The sequence below is a fragment of the Chaetura pelagica genome, unplaced genomic scaffold (assembly GCF_000747805.2).
Source record: "Chaetura pelagica isolate M959 unplaced genomic scaffold, ChaPel_1.0 scaffold363, whole genome shotgun sequence".
NCBI lineage: Eukaryota > Metazoa > Chordata > Aves > Apodiformes > Apodidae > Chaetura > Chaetura pelagica.
The window spans coordinates 2638511-2656141 of record NW_009952720.1 but is presented as its reverse complement, the minus strand read 5'-3'; the positions used below and the strand labels follow the sequence as shown (position 1 = coordinate 2656141).

Genomic DNA, 17631 nt, shown 5'->3' with positions numbered 1-17631 from the left:
AGTTTTGCAAGGTCATTTTTCAGAAAAGGGGGCTGCGAGGGTATCATTATTGGGAGTCATGCATGTAGAAGAAACAGGATTCTGAAATAGCATCACTATTGTGTTTCTTCCTAACTTTTAAACATCAAGTTTAGTTGAGTTAAAACTCAACAGCCGGAAGCATGCTTGTAGTGAAGTTTAGTCTGAGGGACTGTTTTACAGAGATTAATCTGTTTTCTTCACTTCCCATCTGCAAAAACGTTCTATCATCTTTCTTGACTGCCTTTCCTTTGTCTTGTCTAGAATGTAGATAGTAAAGCCATGCGTGACCAGCGGTTAGACATGCAGCGAAGAGCAGCAGAGACTGGTGATGATGACCTCATTCCATTTGGAGACCGACCAACTGTGTCGAGATTTGGGGCTATCTCTCGTACTTCCAAAGCGATGTACCAGAATTCCGGTCCCATGCAGGCCATGGCGGTTCAGGGAGCTACCACCAAACCTATCATTTCAGGTATGATTCCTGCCTTTTGCTGGTGACAGCCCCTGGGAACTTGTCTCTTTAATTGAGATGTATGTTATGCCACAAAAAAATAACTAGCTAGGTTCCAGGTAGGGCTACACTGAGAAGCCTGAAGAAAAAGGTTGCCACTACTTCATGTTCCATGATCAGGTTTGGGCACACATAGAGGTGATTTGTTGACATCTGGGAAGTTTGGGGTTTTTTTTCCTCCTGGTCCCTCCAAGATGAGGCTTCTTGTAATCCATTGTAGTAGAATCCAGACACTGATTTCTTAAATATATAATGCAAAACAGCCATAGCACAGTACTTTACTGCACTCCATGGGTAGATGCTGCTGCAAGCTTAATACAGCCATTATTTTGTGTACTGTTAGGGAAGCCAATAAAGTAGGAATGGGTTCTTTTTTGCACACCAATTTTCTAGTCCAAAGATGGTCTCTTTCTGGAGGTGCACTGAATAATCTTAAAACAAGATATTCCCCCAAACTTCCTTCTAGGTGTTTTCAGGACTTAACTACTAGTTACTGCTTAATTCAAGCAGTGACTTTCTAGGCTTTATCACAGTTAGAACATTGGCTTTCCTGAGACTTTGATCTTTTAACTGGTGTTAACTAAGACTCTGGGAATTATCAATCAACTCTTGAGTCTTTCAGGAACTTCAGTAATAAAAATAATTTCTTTCATAGTGACTGTATGCTTGTTTTTGTGTCCCCATCCTGAAATTGCACATCTGAAAGTCCTAAACAAGATCATAAAATCTAGAAGGCTGTAGCAGATCTTGTTGGACATGTAGGAAGAGCCATGCATTACACACTTGGGACTGGTCACATGTAGTGTTATTGTGTTTGTTTCAGCAGAAGAAATGTTAGACTCCCTTCCCCTTCGAGGGCTGACCTTCTAGTTGTTCTTCAGTTTCTGTCCTGTCCTACGTGTTGGCTGAACTACTTAAAGGATAGTTTTGTGATGTGACATGACTTACTTTCTGTTCTCTGGCAGACTACAATCTTTATGGAACTCACAGTGGCTGGGGAGGCTCTCCATATTCTCCTCATCAAACTATACCTTCTCAGGGACGTTTCAATGACAGGTAGGATTGCTTCATTTTTTTTCTTTGCCTTTTCCTACATTTTCTTTATTTCTTTCTGTGCCAGCAGAGTAAGGCTTTTTTTAAAAAAAAAAAAACACAACTCTTATTTTTTTTCTGATCCCAAAGGGAGAGACTGTCCATGTCAGATGTGCCTGGTCATGGGAAACAGTTGCCCTCAGCAGAGCGAGAGCAGCAGCTGCGCATGGAGCTGCAGCAAGTAGACCATCAGATCAGCCAGCAAACACAGATGCGAGGACTAGAGGTTGGTACCAACATCTGGAAGAGTGGTGAGGGGTGGTATGGAGAGAGATGAAACTAGTAAAGCTGCTTTTCATGTGGTAATGATCTTTCTCTGACTATAATGATATTCAGTAGCAATACTTGATCCTGTGATGCCAAGCACCGGGACTATGGCACAGGTGTAAACCTCTCTAGCAGCAGAAACTTCCCTGTGCTTATGTGCAAATTGACCCCCTACCTGAACCCACACTCTGTGCCCCTTTGTGTTTGCTTTCGTTCTCTCTCTCGCCTACTTCCCCTCTCTGTTCATCTGTTAACTCAGAGGCAAACTTGTGGTGTATATACCTGTTCCTCTTGGCTTTACTGCCATTGAAAATGTCTGATTTGATGTACTAAGCTATGGCCTTCATTTGTTTCGTGTTTGGCTTTGTCTAGTGTCTGTTTCTTCCTAAATAGCTCAAGCCACAAGAGCCGAGAAAAAAACTGTTAAAGATCTTGAAGACCCCTTCAAGACCCTTGAAAAATTAAAGCTTAATATTTTATGTCTCCTTGCTTAGAAGTCACTTGCAACACAAGGAAGGACAGGAGTCTGCATTTCTAAAAGAATTGATGAGCGTAAATATTTTAATTTTGTGAGAAACAAAAGTGTCAAGGCATAATTGTAAGAATTGTTTTAGCAAAGCTTTAGTTAGAAAAATCAGTAAATATTTACCAGAAAACTGTCTAGGTACCTCAGCAACTGCTTATATTAATGTTTTCCAGAATGAATTGCTATAAGTAATGGATTGCAGCTTCTGCTGAAACTATGGTTACCTAAAGAGCTGTGTTAAAGAGCAGATTTATAGCAGTTTAGTTGTAAGAGCTCGCAATTTTTAAGCCACAGCAGCAGTTACAAGCAGTATGCAGTTACTTGAAACGTAACTTGTGTTCTTGTGCTCCTGTTTGGGAATAAGAGGAGAAAATGTTTTAAATCTTGCATGCCTGCCTTGGCCATAATAGAAGAGTATTGGAAAGTTGCAAAACCCATAAGCAGCCTGCCTCTCCTGCTCATTGTTATTGTGATTGTGTCAGTGTTAAATCCTACATAACTGACTTTTAAGCCTTGGTTTTACCGTAATTTCACTTTGTCAGAACTAATCAGTTATTTTGAGTAATAACAGCCTTTAATTTATTTCATGTTCAAATCTGCAAGTAGATACTTGAAATCCAGGAGGCTTTATTGATTGGCCTGTTACAAGGTTGTAGCAATCGCTCTACTTTAGTCTGAACATAAGCTACTAGATTATTTGGCTGTTTTCTCATATGAATGAGCATTTCTGCTTGAAGACCAGCCAAATGCTTGGTTGTGTGGAGTAGTAGATAGTGTGTTTAAATGCAGAGCACACGCTGAAGGTACTGATGGCCAAGTATTAGGAGATTTTTTGAGTGGCTGCCATGGTTACTCCTTTTACTTGGCTGCTGGTAACTAGCAACTTGTGAATGACCATTGTCACTTGCCCCTCTCTGTCCCTGTGCTTCCTAATCTGGGTCAGTAGAGAGCTACATGCTGTTATCCACATCTCAAGTTATTTTATATGTCTTAATGATAATATTGGCTCTACTGTAGAATTTGGCATGTTCTACTACTGTAAAATAGAGCAGCAGATTTGCTTATCCACTGTTGATGTTTTGTTAAACAAGTACCTCACAAAAAAGTGTAGTGTTTTGGTTCATGGGCTTGGTCTTAGTTTTGAGAAGGGAGTGACATATGGGGAAAACCCATGCAAATTTATTACAGTAAAAGGTATTAATACTGCTTGTTCTAAAGTGAAAAGACTTGTCTGCATGTAAGAAAAGGACAAAACTGTCATTGAAAGCAGTATTGATTGGGACCTTGTTAAACATGGAAAGAGTACCCTGGTTTTGCAAATAAGCAATACTCTAGAGTTGTAGCCTAGAGCTCTTTCTGTGCTTGGTGTGGCGTGTGCTCAGTTGTGTATGTGCTTGGCTTTATGCATTTAGGCTGTTAGTAACAGGCTGCTGTTGCAGAGGGAGGCGACTACCCTGGCAGGCCAACCACAGCCCCCACCCCCACCTCCCAAGTGGCCTGGGATGATCTCAAGTGAGCAGCTGAGCTTGGAGCTACACCAGGTGGAAAGGGAAATTGGGAAGAGAACCCGTGAGCTGAGCATGGTGAGTTCTGTGGGGGTGGGAGGCAGAGAGGTGGAGAGCTGTTTAGCTGGGTGGAACCATTTCACCTTGGCCAAAAGGCACTCCGCTGGATGACCACAGCTTGAGTCATCCCACTCCCTCTTTGCCTCTTTATTCTTCAAAACCTCCTGAAAAGTTCCTTGATTCTTCTTGGTGAAGAATTTGAATTCTAGCCACTTAAAAATACTCTGCTGTTACTTTGTCACCATTTGAAAATAAGTGCTGAATTTGTTGAAAACTTATGAATTGTCTCCAAGGTCACTGTGCCGTAAGTTGTGCACACTGCTTTAACATAGAATAAAAAAGGTCTGCAGGTACCAGGCTGGCATTCAGAAGTCTGTGTGCTGTTGCAGTCTGTGGTCTTTGCTTGCTGTTACAAGAACCATCCCTCCTTTTTGGGCAAGACTGTGTCCTGAGAGGATGAGCATATCTTACTAAGTTTGTTTTCTTGTCTCATGGCTTTTGTGGGTTACACTGTGTGACTCCAATTTACAGGCCTTCATCATCAGTCCCAAAGGATGAAGTCTCAAATTTGTTTAATACCATGTTAAAGAAATTTTCTTCTTTTTTTTAAAGGAGAGCCAATCTTCACTGGATATAAAAAACAAACTGGGCACCACTAAACAGACTGAAAATGGGCAATTAGAACAGCAAAGCAAGGTTCCAGCTGAGGACCTCGCACTGGCATTCAGGTAACAAAGGTCTTCTACCTGTCTCTGAACAACAGGAGAATGACTTAAGGAGGGTCACTCTCTGGTGTATGAACAATACCTCTTGTATCACATTGGCATCTACTAGGAAAAGATTATACAAATCAAGTTTTTATAGTATGAGCATGAATTAAAGGCCATTTCAGCTGGTGAGTGGGATGAGACTGCATATCAATTAATGCAACTGAAAAATTGCAATGTTTGTGAGACCGGAAGTCCATGTAGTCAATATTGGATCATTAGTAGGGGGGAGCAGGAGATAACAACCATAAAAGAAATTTTTATCTACTGTTTTAGTTTCAAAGAAAAGAAAGGTTCCAAATCTGAGAGGAAAGTTATTCCATCCTGCTAAGGTTTGTCATGTTTATGTTGTCTAGGAAGGTACGTAACTTTGAAACAAAGTTCAGTTTTACTTGTAGGCAGTAATTTTTATTTCTTTAGGTGATGGGATTTATTTGAATTTACATTTGATAGTCAACTGAAATAAGATGTTGGCTGGGAATGCTGGTAATCTTCACAGCAACCATTTGCAGAGGGCTGCAAGCATGTGTATTCAGACAATGTTGAACAGAAAAGTTAAAATGCTGCAGATGTTCTACCATATCAAGTTTACATAACTCAGTTAAATAAATATTACAGAATGCATGCATTGTACACACTGATTCTGTACATCATGTGGCATATGCTGGAACACTTGGCAAAATATTACTAATCAAGAATCCTAAAAATATGTAGTCTTGTTTGTGTTTGATTAGCTTTATTTTAGTTCTTCTCTTTCTGGTAAGTATCTGCAGCATACCGGACAGCCTGTTTAGTACACGAGTCAATTCTTTACATGTGTACATATGCTCACAGCTGTTCATGGAGATGCTGAAGCAACCCATATCAAAGTCCTTTTGCTTAAAATAAATATCTCAATAATTACTTCTCTTCACCCTCTCCTCCTTTCTCTTCATCTTTCTTTCAGTAGTGATGTTCCAAATGGATCAGCCTTGACACAAGAGAACATTGGCCTCCTGTCAAACAAGACATCATCTCTCAGCCTGTCAGAGGACTCAGAGGGAGGAGGAGACAGCCACGACTCCCAGAGAGTGGGAGTTACACCCACGTCTGCTCCATGAATCGAGGCCAGGATACCTCAGAGCTTCTCCTGCTGGGGTGTCAGTAGCTTCCAACACATTTTTTTCCAGGGGTGATTGGAGAAACCCAGGAGCAACAGCAGTAGCAGAGCAGCAGGTCCAGAGGCAATGTGCACAAACACAACTACTAGAAACAAATCCTGCACATAGTTCACATTAACGCATTTTTTAATTAAAAAAATGAAAATTAGCAGTATCTGCAAGCAATTCAAATTAAATTTGTTTTTGTTCTGTGAATGAACTTTATTTTAATAACTTTGGACGCCTTGGATCCCAGGGCTTAAAAAAAAAGATATTATATATATACTCTGTTTGATTAATTGTATGATCTTAATGAAGTAGTTTTTTTCTTTTATTTTGGTGGTATTACATACCCAGTGCATACTTCCTTATCACCTTAGTTTCTCAATGACTAAAACAACCTGGCCACTTCCTTGTATGGTTTAAGGGTAAACAAGGAATGAGGATTGGAGAGTGGCTGTGAATTAGTGTCAAAAGATGTGCAGCAAACTTAATTCTTAAAACAATTCCTCCCATTGTGGTTGGAAACTGAGCCCTAGTTTGTGTGAGCCCTCTTGCTTAAACTACAAATGACAGAATCCTTGCAATGCAGCAGGTGTGTTCCAACATGGCACATTTAATTAAAGAAGATAGCAAAAGCAGTGTCCAACATATTTTAAGATTGTTGGCCTCTTATTTTCTTTTGAGGTCAGCAGAATGCAGACCTATCTGCTACAGCTGGTATTTCTGAAGCTGGTTAGCTGGGACATGGGGTGGAGAGGTTTAACTAACCAGGGAAGGTTGTACTGCTGTGACCAAGGCAGAATCTCTAGAAATAGGAAGCAGAGTGAGCACAGGGTTATGGAGTTGCTGGAGGGATGTTAACTGCAGGTGAGCTGGTGAACCATGTTAGTTCATCCAGTGTTTACTGTTGGTGGTAGTGGGGAACTGCAGGTGAGCTGGTGAACCATGTTAGTTAGTGTTTACTGTTGGTGGTAGTGGGATTTTCTTCCTTCTTACTATACCTTTAAAACAAGCTTACTCAAAGTCCATACAATTAAGCTGATGCAAAGGGGCTTACTGACCTCTCTGTCTCTTCAAACAGGTCTTCCATGTATGACTCCTTCTAGGCAGCTCTTGCCTTTGTTTTTTCTTCATTGCTCTTTTTTTATTAATGACATAATGTCCTCTCTAACCTGGGGTTTTTTTCTTCTTTTGTTCAGTGACACATCAGTTTTCTGTTGTAATGCTACTGAAGGAGGGCAACATCTTTGATTTGTGCACATCAGTGATGGCAATCTTTAAAAAACAGATGTTTTTTCTTTTTTTAAAGTTGGCATTGTTTAAGGTACCTAGGAATTAGAATTGGACACCTGAGAATCAATCTGCAACTTGTCTGCCACTGCTGTAGTCAATCCTTCCTAGATTCCCCTTTCATAGGGGAAAAGTTACATCACAATGACCACCTAAGGTAGAGCGTGGATCCTGTCAAGTGCTGAAAGTCAAATTTTGCTTGAAGATCTAGTGTGCTTCTCCAAGTAGATGCTTTGTAAGCATAAGTTGGAGAAACCATAAGCCTTCCTAGATGTTTTCTTTAAAAGTCTAAGAAATAAAAGAGTTTTAGTTCTTGCTGCACGTTTTTTTGGCTCTTTTGACAAGCACAAGGATGAGACCCTGTGTATAAAGAGCTCTGTAGAGCATGATTTAAAAATGCTGCTCCTTCAGCACCTCCTTGGCCTGTTCTCATTTTTTCTTTCTGGGTTAGACTACTAAATTGAAAAGCACTGGTTATGTAATAAATTACTGCATTGCTTTGGTTGGGTAAAGCAAGAGTTAATAATTTTCTTGGTTTTTAGTTTTTTCCTTAACCTTAACTCCTGCTGAGGTCATAGCAACCTTGGGCTAAGCTTTGCATTCATCATACTGTTAAATAAAACAAAATGGGGGGTGGGAGGGGATACAGTCCCACTATTGCCTACCAGTAGGAGAGTCCAAACAGAAGACTCTTTTGAGTAGCAATTATTTAATTTGCCCAGTCAAGGCACCGCGTTTATATACTATTTCACATTGAATTTGATTATGCCCTACAGACCTGGCTGGTCAAGGATATATATATACATATATACATATTTATATCTGTATATATATTGGGTATGTTTTAAGAATCTTTTCGCATGAGCGCAGCTGTTGTGATCAAATGTCTGGGAGGTAGAAGCACTGAATGAAAATAAAGGCATTTTTCAGCATATACACCCACACTTTCCATATGTCTTCACACAGGTTTATTTTGCTCTATAGCTGAACTTTGGCCTCTTAATTGCCAAGAGTAGTTTGGAAGCTTGCTTTTTTTTTTTCTAATCCCTTTTAACTTTTGGCGAAGAATCGACTTTGCACCAGAATAGCTTCATCTGCACCTTGCCCCCCTCCATCCAGATCTATTTGAGGCCCAACATAACTGCTGCTCCCTGTGGAGCTGAGCAGAGCTCGGCTGATGCAGTTTAGAGCCTGCCAGGTCTGTTGCTCCCTTCTCTGCTCCGGGCATGACAACGATTGACTTGTTCCCCTGGCAGCTTGCTCACAAGTCAGCTGACACAGGCACTGTGCCCTGTTCTCCCATCCTTAAGTGCAGAGCACCACCGTCAGGTCGGGCTTCTTGCTGTTGTTTTAATCAGTTTGCTTCTTCCTGCTGTGTCTTTATTAATGCAGGGAGCTCATTTTAGTTGAGATAATTAGTGCAATATTCCAATCTAGGAGGACAAGCCCAGAATGTGCCCTCTTGGACTGCAGTAATTCTTGATGCAGCATGAATTTTCAAAGACGGTTATGATATGTTTGAATCTGTAGATTCATTTTCAACACTAGGAAGGAAACCTGGAGGGACAAAAAACTTTATACCCTTTATTACTTATGCCAGCTAGTTTCCTTGCCAGCTTGGAAGTTAAGTTTTCTCTCCTTTTACTCTCAAGAGGAATTCTGCAGTACAAGCTATTCAGATTTCTGGCCTACACATGGTGAATGCTTCCAAAACTAGGGGATTAGAAGGGAGACCTTACAGTTGGTTTTTCTCCTTTATCCAGCTCTCCATGTTGTACTTTGTGCACAGTGTCCTTGTTGTGTCCAGGTGAATGCCCTGTTTGCCCAGTTTGGCCTGTTAAATAGTTTGTTCAATATCCACCAAGAGTATTGATTTCTGACTTGGCTTTTTTCCCCTCCTTTTTCTGCATTTTTACAAAGTTTAGTTGATGAAATGAGCCAAACAGCAAAATGCAGTGCATGCTTTTAAGTCTTTCTGGAAGCTGCACCTAAAATGTTCCCTCTCTGTGGAGAAGCATGCTAGTAGAACTGGGAGGACAGATAGCTCTGTGTGCAACAGGATCACTGATGGTTATGGCAAATAACCGGGAAATTCACATTTCTGCAGTAACTGCATCTGCCACGTTGTTTTCTCTAGTCTCTCATTGTCCCAGCTGCACAGGAATGCTGTACAATGTCCACCTCAATGAAATTGCTCTCAGCTAGAAAGTGGTTTAGTCGCTTCTACTTGGGCAAGAAGGAACAATATTGCTACTGCATTGTTTGGTGGATAGGTTACATTTTGCTGCAGTAGACAACTTGGAACACTCATTAATACCTGGGTTTCAGCCCCAGTATGGACAAACCCCCACAGAATAGGAAGCTTCAAGGGTTAGTTTAAGTTTTAATATGTCAGTGATTCAGTCAGTGTAGAAATGGTGTTTGTTCATTCTGTAGCATTATTTTCCTCTGCCTTTTGTCTCTTTCCTTTCCTGTGACGTCTTTTCTAAACAGGAGAAGCTTACACTATGTCTCCTGCCACTCTGGTATACTGTCAGATCCTCTCCTATTTCAGAGTAGGACTTTTCTTACTTAGAGCACCTCTCGAGCTCACAGCACTGTTAGACCCTTTCTTTTCAAGTTCTTTTCTGTCTAGGTTCTTCTGAGCCGCTTTCTTTCCCTTTTATCCATAGCTTCCTTCCTTCCCTTCTGTGGCTTGCCCATTCACCCTCCCTGATTGTGTAACAGTGACAGCTTGCTGCCTCAAAACAGAGCATTCAAATGAATTCGCTTAGCCAATAACTTCTGTGAAGTTGCCTTTTCTAATGGTGTTATTACTCAGTGATGCACAAATGTGATATTGCCCCTACTGGTAGGCAAACGGGGGGTCTGTATAAACATGGTAAACTGCTGTTTTTCTTTAAAGGAGAGCCAAAGACTTGTGCTTTACACTTTTTGTTTTGTTTCCTGGTCTAGCCATTTTGATTGTCAAAAATCTTTGTGGGGTCTTGTGAGTTGACTGTATTATCTTAATAACAATTTACAGAAGTTAATGATTGCCAAGCCTCATCCGTGCATTGAATTGTGGAAAATCATTCCGTTTAGTCATGCGATTTGCAATGTACTGAGATGTATCTGGGGTGTTGTGACATGTTTTCAGTCTCTCGTGCACTCTCAGCTGACAGAATGGCTCATTTAAAGAGAAAGAAGGAACACAGGCATTTTATACAATCAAAGAAGCCTTGTCTAAGTATTTTAATCTAAATTGAATATCGATTTAAAATTTCTTCAGTTACAGTAAAAGATAAATCTGTGTTGCAAATGTAACTAATTTTTAAGCCCATTGGAACTGAAAAGACTTGTCAAACTGTAGCATTACATTAAATTAGATGTGGAAGAAGCAAAGTTGTATGATGATACTGTTTCTTGACAGCACAAATTGAGTAAGGTGGGGCAAATTCTGTATTGCAAAGGGCTGGGAGTGAGGCTTTTCTTTGATTATACAAGAAAGCTGCTTGCATTTCCCTTCCTTAATCTAACTTTAACTCCTGCAGGCTCTTCAGGTTTTTAGGTACAGAGAGAAATATATGAGTAACATAAAGCATCATTTCCATTGCCATTTCCACTTACAGATCTGGTCTGTAGTGAAGCAGGCTTACAGTTTTCTGAAGAATCCCAATATAAAGGATCTTTTGGTTGACCAGCTAGTTCAGACCCACTTTTATGGTCCAAGAAATCCAGTCCTAATAAACAGGAGGCTCAACAGCAGGAGTGCCAACTCATCTTCTCTGTTCTAAAGTGGGGAAGAAAAACCATAAAAGCAGTGTGCAAGTTTTGTGCTTTTCTGTTTGTGTATGAAGAGGTTTTTGTAGTCCTAGATAGAGAGAAGGAACACAGAGCAAGACTGGGGCATGATGTTAGCTTCATATTTGGATTTTGTCATTGTGCACTTTCCAAAACACAGGCTTCCTAATCCCCTCTTCTAATGTTAGTAGCACTGAGTTAAAAACAACCCAAAAAAGTCAGTGTGTAAGCAGTGCAGTTTTTTGTATCACAATAAATCTATTCCCCTAGGTCAAAAAAAGTAAAGTTAATGAGTTTGTCTAAAAGGTAATTTAGACACAAACTGGAAAAATATCTGCCCTCAAGTAAGTGCAAATTCTGAATTTATGAGAAAAGTAAAGCAGCTCTTCTGAGCCACCTTGTAGGTGTAGCCTTGGAAAGAACAGTTAGTGGTTGTTACTTGGGATTTATGAGCATGCAGGTTATGTAGTGAAATTGAGTTGTTCTCAGATCGAATATAATCTGAAATGTCAAAAATTTCATTGGGGATTCTCTTTTCCATACTCAACTGGTATCAACTGCATTATTTTCTGTTGAAATGTCAGGGGGGTGACAGATGCTAGGGTAAGCTAGTTCAAGTTATGCAATATCAGTGACTGACTGTGGGGAACATAATCCCAGCACAGTGTCCTTACACAGTTAACATACAGTCTTTATTCTCGTGTAGGAAGAAGAATGAAATTGCTTAGTGTTGTCACAGCCTTCAAGGTGCCTCTTCTGATGCAGGTAGCGGCTTGATTAGCAAGGAAAGGGGAATAAACTCAATACTGATTTTCTTTATAACTTCATTTCGTAATGGCAAGTGTAGTATCATACTATGGAAGTTCTTTAAACACTACGATAAGCAAAGAGGGTGCAGCTCTTTCTGAAATTTCCCAATATAAAGAGTATGTGGGAATGTGGATTTGCATCAGGAACATCCCAGACATTTGAAGCTTAAACTATGTGACTGTATTAATCAAAACTGGATGCTTACAGCTTATTAACCTAAATAATTAACCGATCTTTCCCTGGCAATCTTTGCAATTCCAGTGAGTTTGTGTATTATTTTAGTGCAAATTGCCCCATGTTCAGCATTTGGGAAAGTTTAGGTGTAAGGTGGGTGTTTCTGGTTATACAGGGTGGATGTTTTCATATTCCAGGAAGCAGCCAACGCTAAGATCTGGGAGTTTTAGGAGAACACAATTATTAACTTTAATTTGAAAAATACAGTCTTGGGAAAGATGGAAGCAACAGGTGGTGCAGTGTCTCTGAAAATAAAAAGCATCAGAGATGATGGGGTTACATATGAAATGTATGTGGGGAAAACATATCTGTAAGAAAAAAGAAAATCTTGTGGAGTATTTGATGTTTAAGAAATTACTTGCTTCTTTGTAATGTTAAAATGATATATTGATAATTCTGTGGCAGATGGTACTCACAAGTCTTTGGCATCCAAACCAGATTGTGTATTGGATGGATCCCACAACTGGATGTGTGCACTGACCTTTAGGCTTTTAAAACTGAACTTGGTAGCAGCACAATTATAAATGTCTAAAGCAACCTGAGGCAGAAGAGAAGATACCCTGTTCACATCACAACTGCTGCACAGGTTACAATTGGTACCTTTAATCCGCAGCCTCTCATAAGTGAAGCTGCTCTAGCATGAGCAAATCTAGCACATCTAATGTCTTTCAGTTTTTTTCTCATATTAAGGAGTTCCTATTACCCCTTTGGCCTCTGCTTGCTGTGTAAGCAGCCTCTATGCTGAGAGGATCTTTCCTTGAACTCAGCTTAGCAATTGTGCTCTAGCTTGATTATTTTTCCCTGTTTTCTATATCTGGTAGCATAGTGTCAAGCTCTTTCCCCATTGTATTTGTTGCTATGGGGAGGGAGAGGTGAGGCAAGGCATGTGAGGGAGGAGGGAAGAAGCCTTGTGGGATCTTCTGTGTGACAGCTCCCACCCCCTCTTTAAAATAATCTACTTCCAGTTGTGGGATTTCTCTATAGATTAATATTTTTTTTCCTGGTTTTTGTAAGCCTAGTTTTCTTTGATCTTGTTAGTTCTGTACAAGTCTCCCCGAGACATTCTGCAGTCATTATCACCTTTTTGGGTGGAGTTTATTTTTGGTTTGTTTGATTTTTTTTTTTTTTAAATAACTTTTTAACATTGGTGCATATATGCTTGGGATAGAGCTCATGTAATTTTCCAATCGTATTGATTGTATGTGATTGTGCCCTGCAGAGGTATATTTAACAAAAAATAAAAAAGATAGTCTAGATAATAAAGGAGACCATGAGATTTGTTGAGTCAGGTTATGAGCTATTTCTTGAACTTGTTTAGGATCCTGGACAGTTTAAATTGTCTGTCTGCTGTTCTCATAAATCAATGCTAAACAAAATGTCATGAATTCTCACTTTCTGTTTGAACTAGTTCTTTTCTTGCTTTTCTTCTGCTGTTTTCTTCCTTTCCTGCTTCCCCATCAAAAGAATGGCTGACTCTGGATTGATATTGTGAATATTTATTGTTTTAACTATCAAAAGATTTTAAATAGGAGTGGAGGCTAAGTAGAAAGTATGGGAAGAATTCCATATACTGAATTCTTTGTGAGTTCAGGGGGATTTTGAAGTCTTGTGCATACAAGACTGGTCATGGGGGAGACACTGAGGCACACAAGGCATTGATAGGTCTTGCCTTGAAAGTTTAGGTGCTTTACTGCCTTTTGAAAAATCTCTAAGATGACAAAAGGAGTAGAAAAGAGAGTTCACTGACTATATCAACTCCCTGTGTCTTTATTCCTGCAGCATACTTTTTAAACTTGAAAGAAAAGCTTTCTAGATATTATACTGAAGTGTTATGGAGTGGATTGAAGGAGGCAAAAGGGAAGAGGATCCAGAAATTGGAAAGTCAGTATTTGTCTCTTTCATTTCTTTTTTAGAACTGTAGAGCCAATAGTGTCACTTCTGTATTAAGAACAGGGAGTGGGAAACCTACAGTGTGCACATGGTGGTCATATAGAAAAAGCCCTATGTTGAAATGCTATTTCTTCTTCCCTTTTCACCTTGCTTTTTCTCCCTCCTAAAGCTGACTCAGCCTCACCTTGCTTCCACATAGTGTCTAAGGGTCCTTTGAGTTGCAGATTCAACAAAAATCCTTCATTGAGTGGAAAGGTGGTGATTCACTACTTGGTTTGTAAATAGATGGAAGTGTCAACAAGGTCTTATCTGCTTTTCTGTCAGCATTTATATTAAATGATAAATTAATGGAGAACACTGAAAGATGTCTCATTTCCTGTCTGGGATGAGTGTGCTTTCTTCTAGATTTTGTGTGAGGTGTAAGACTGACTGGGTAAGACTGACTGGTTAAGACTTTTTCCAGGTCAAGGTGTGTTTGTTTTCTGCCTGCTGGAGCATAAGATGCCAAGTAACAGAGAAGCTGCATCCATCTGTTCAGGGGTCTGATCTGTTCCCCTCTGACTCTGCCTGTAAGGGAAGTGGCTTCATGAACAAGAAGGGATACTCAGTTTTGCTAATTGCTTGTTTAAAACCAAAATGGAACAAACAAACTCTTTGGAGCAAGGAACAAGCAACATGCCTCTAATGTTGGAAGTGTCTTGGAACTTGCCTGATCTCCTATTTCTCCTTTTTTCTGTCATGGACTTTAGCAAGTCAGTGACTGGCTATAAATCTGAGACTGGCTGAACTTAGTCTGATACAGAATAAGCTGCTGCTTCACCTGGGAATTTGTGCTTGTTTATTACTTCTATCTTTAATTTTAGCCCAGGCACCCCAGATCCAGTTTAAGATGTGTGCTTTGCTGGACTGAAGCCCATCACTGCTAATTGTTAGGCCCCTTCACGCATCCACACAGCTGTACATTCTCACTGGATGCCTTGAAACATCCAGTTCCTATAAATGGATTTGTATTTACTGGGTAATCCAGCAGAATTGTTGGTTATAGTTTCCTTTCCCTCTTTCCCAGTTGTCTGAGGGTCCCAGATGCTCAGGTGCTGCCTCACTTGGGAACAAACAAAACCAAACAGGGCTGTGTTTCTGTGCAGCCACAGGTTTTTAAAGAAGATCTGAAGTGTTGCAGAGAGTCAGATCCCTTTGGAAGGAAACATTGACAGCTCTGAATCATGAAAGTTTTGGGGAAGCTTAGAAAATTTTTTTTCTGTATTGGGGCAAGAAGAGGCTGGTTTCAATGGATGATAGCTGCTGCAAATGTTTAGGTTTATTTTTCCCTTTGGGTGTGGGTCCTGGGATAGAGGGTGCTGCAAAAGACTAGCCCAGAACATTGCATCTTGTGATTCTGTCCTGTTCTGTGGTGTGAGAGTTTTCCCCCCTGTGTGTCACCATAAAACTTGACAGTGGAAAACGGTCCCTCCACTAGAGCAAACAAGGTAACTAAGTGATTGAACATGCTCATATTTGGAGCTGCTTTCTTAGTAGAGCTCTGCTCAGACATGAGTGCTGGGTTGTTGCTTTGAGCTGAACTGACAATAAATTGCCACTTAGATACTAGAGGCTGTGGCTTGGCTTGGGCAACTTACAAATTTCCTTCAGGCCTACAGTGTCAGTTCTGGAATTAAGCTCACTATTAATTAATAGGGCTACCATCATTGAAAGACTTTCCATGCTCAGATTTGGGCATTTGGCCTCTGCTACAGTGAAGTGAGCATCCAGTCCCGATACCAGTGTGCTCTGTCACACTGCTAAGGGTTCATTCACGTTAGCCTGAGGTGTATGTGATGTGCAAAATGCTATGGGTGCTTGCTCTTGTTTTTACTGCATTAAACTACCTCTAAGTTGGGTGAGTGGAAACCTGTGCTTGGATGTCTGCCTGCTGTGGAGAATCCCTGTTTCACCCCACAGACCCAGGGACCTGCAAGCGTACGAGTTACCTTGGAAAATTAAACCACCAGCTCCTTGGAGAAACAAGTTACAGTGCTTGAGTCCATTCTTGTAGAGGACATTTTACCTCCTGCACAAGAGGACAGAACCTCATCTGCCACTTACTTGCTGACTTGTGCTGCAGGTCTGGCCTGATACGTGGTCAGGCAGAAAGCAGTTTTGAGGAGCTGGTGTTTGTGTGTGTCACTGGGCAGCATTGAGAGAGGATTGTGTAGCTCTTGTGCTTGCTTTTGGAGATGCCCCAGATGACAGAACTGATGAGAGATGAAGAATTAAAGATGTTGGGTAGAGGCAGTTTTCAAGAGTGGCACTTGTGATTCCAGGCTATGGAGGAAACCTACAGAAGCCAAATTGAGTCCAGAGCATGTTGTCCTTTCTTTCACACACATTTATTCCACAATCTCTGCTCCATTTAATTCTAGCTCTTAAATGGCTTTTATGTTTCCCCAGACCAGTTTACAGCTGTGTTTTCCATTAAAACCTGGGGTCTACCTGGAGGCCCATAACAGGGCAGCTTTAGTACCCACTAAACCAGCCAGCTCCTGGGTTTTGGTGTTCAGGAGGCAGTGCTGTTACTTTTGCAGAGCAACTGCATCCTAGAAGTGAATTTGTGTTGCTCAGTCCTCCTCCCAGCACTGCCACACGTGGGGAGATGATGTTCATGCTCATTTTTCCAGCTAGGCAAGTGAAAGGGTGAGTGGAGTTAAGAGGGGGCATGTTTGAGCCTGTGCAGTGTGACGTGGGGCAGTGTCTCCCAATCTCTGCTTGTTTCTTTGGGAATGGGGTTGACAGGGCTTGGGACAGAGGGAAATGTTTTGCTGAACTACAAGATACTACACTGAGATTTACAAATACCTTACAACATCACATTGTTATTTGAACTCTTGAGTGTTTTGGGTTTTTTTTTTCATGGCATGAGCAGTTATTTTTCTATTGGCAAGAACTGAAGGTGTCCGGCACTTGTGTGGGGTAGGTGGTCAAACTTTCTCTTGTCAGATTGACCTTTAAAACCTCTTTCAAACTAAACATTGCTTTTTTTTTTTTTTTTTCTCTTTCCTTCCCCTTCCACAGCTGGTCATCAGCCTTTGGCCTCAGCATCCTATTCCCCTCCCACCCTCCCCTGCTTTCGTCTCAGCTCTGCTTCAGCACAGAAATCCAGTGGGGCAACTGCTTTGGACTAGTTTGGGTTCAAGCAAGACTGCCTGTCCTCATAACAATTTGCATTTACATCCTAAAAGCAGAAGGCTTGAAGGTACAGGGGCAGGTAAGAGAAACAGATTACACTAATCTTTCACACTTAATTAATTCCTTATGTGTTATTTTTCCTTCATAGAGCTAATTAATTTCAGCTGCTGCCAGAGGGCTTGTTTTTTGCTCTGGGTGTGGACCCAAGAGATGTTTTGAGAGGGCCCTCCCATCCCAGCTCTCACAAAGGCTCCCCGCTGTACAGCTAAAGTGCCTAGCTTGACTCTCATCCCCAACTTGTAGCAGTGCTTTGTGGTGTGGAGAACAATTAAAAAAGGTCAGGTTGTCCTGAGTAATCACTGATCTCTTGCCCGGCTGTAGAAGAGCACTGCAGATGCACTTTGTGCTCTGTTTTTTGGAGTGGGTGGCACAGGGGAGGCTTTTCTTCTCAATCTCAGAATGGTTTGAGCTACTTCACACTTGCTGTGCTCTTTAGCACACTGTGTGGGTGCTGTGGGATGTTTGCACCATGGCAGGTAGCACCGGTGGG

The 17631-nt window shown here is 40.9% G+C and overlaps 1 protein-coding gene across 1 annotated transcript in view; it reads left to right on the top strand.

Annotated features, from left to right (window-relative positions):
- Nucleotides 1-6215, top strand: part of RC3H1 (ring finger and CCCH-type domains 1) — a 29937-nt gene extending 23722 nt beyond the window's left edge. The window contains exons 14-19 of the mRNA XM_009994656.1: nt 283-493; nt 1498-1588; nt 1715-1850; nt 3830-4000; nt 4595-4710; nt 5696-6215. Coding sequence (XP_009992958.1) covers nt 283-493; nt 1498-1588; nt 1715-1850; nt 3830-4000; nt 4595-4710; nt 5696-5849 — 879 coding nt within the window. The 3' untranslated portion in view covers nt 5850-6215. The remainder of the gene's footprint in view (nt 1-282; nt 494-1497; nt 1589-1714; nt 1851-3829; nt 4001-4594; nt 4711-5695) is intronic.
- Nucleotides 6216-17631: the final 11416 nt, after the last annotated feature.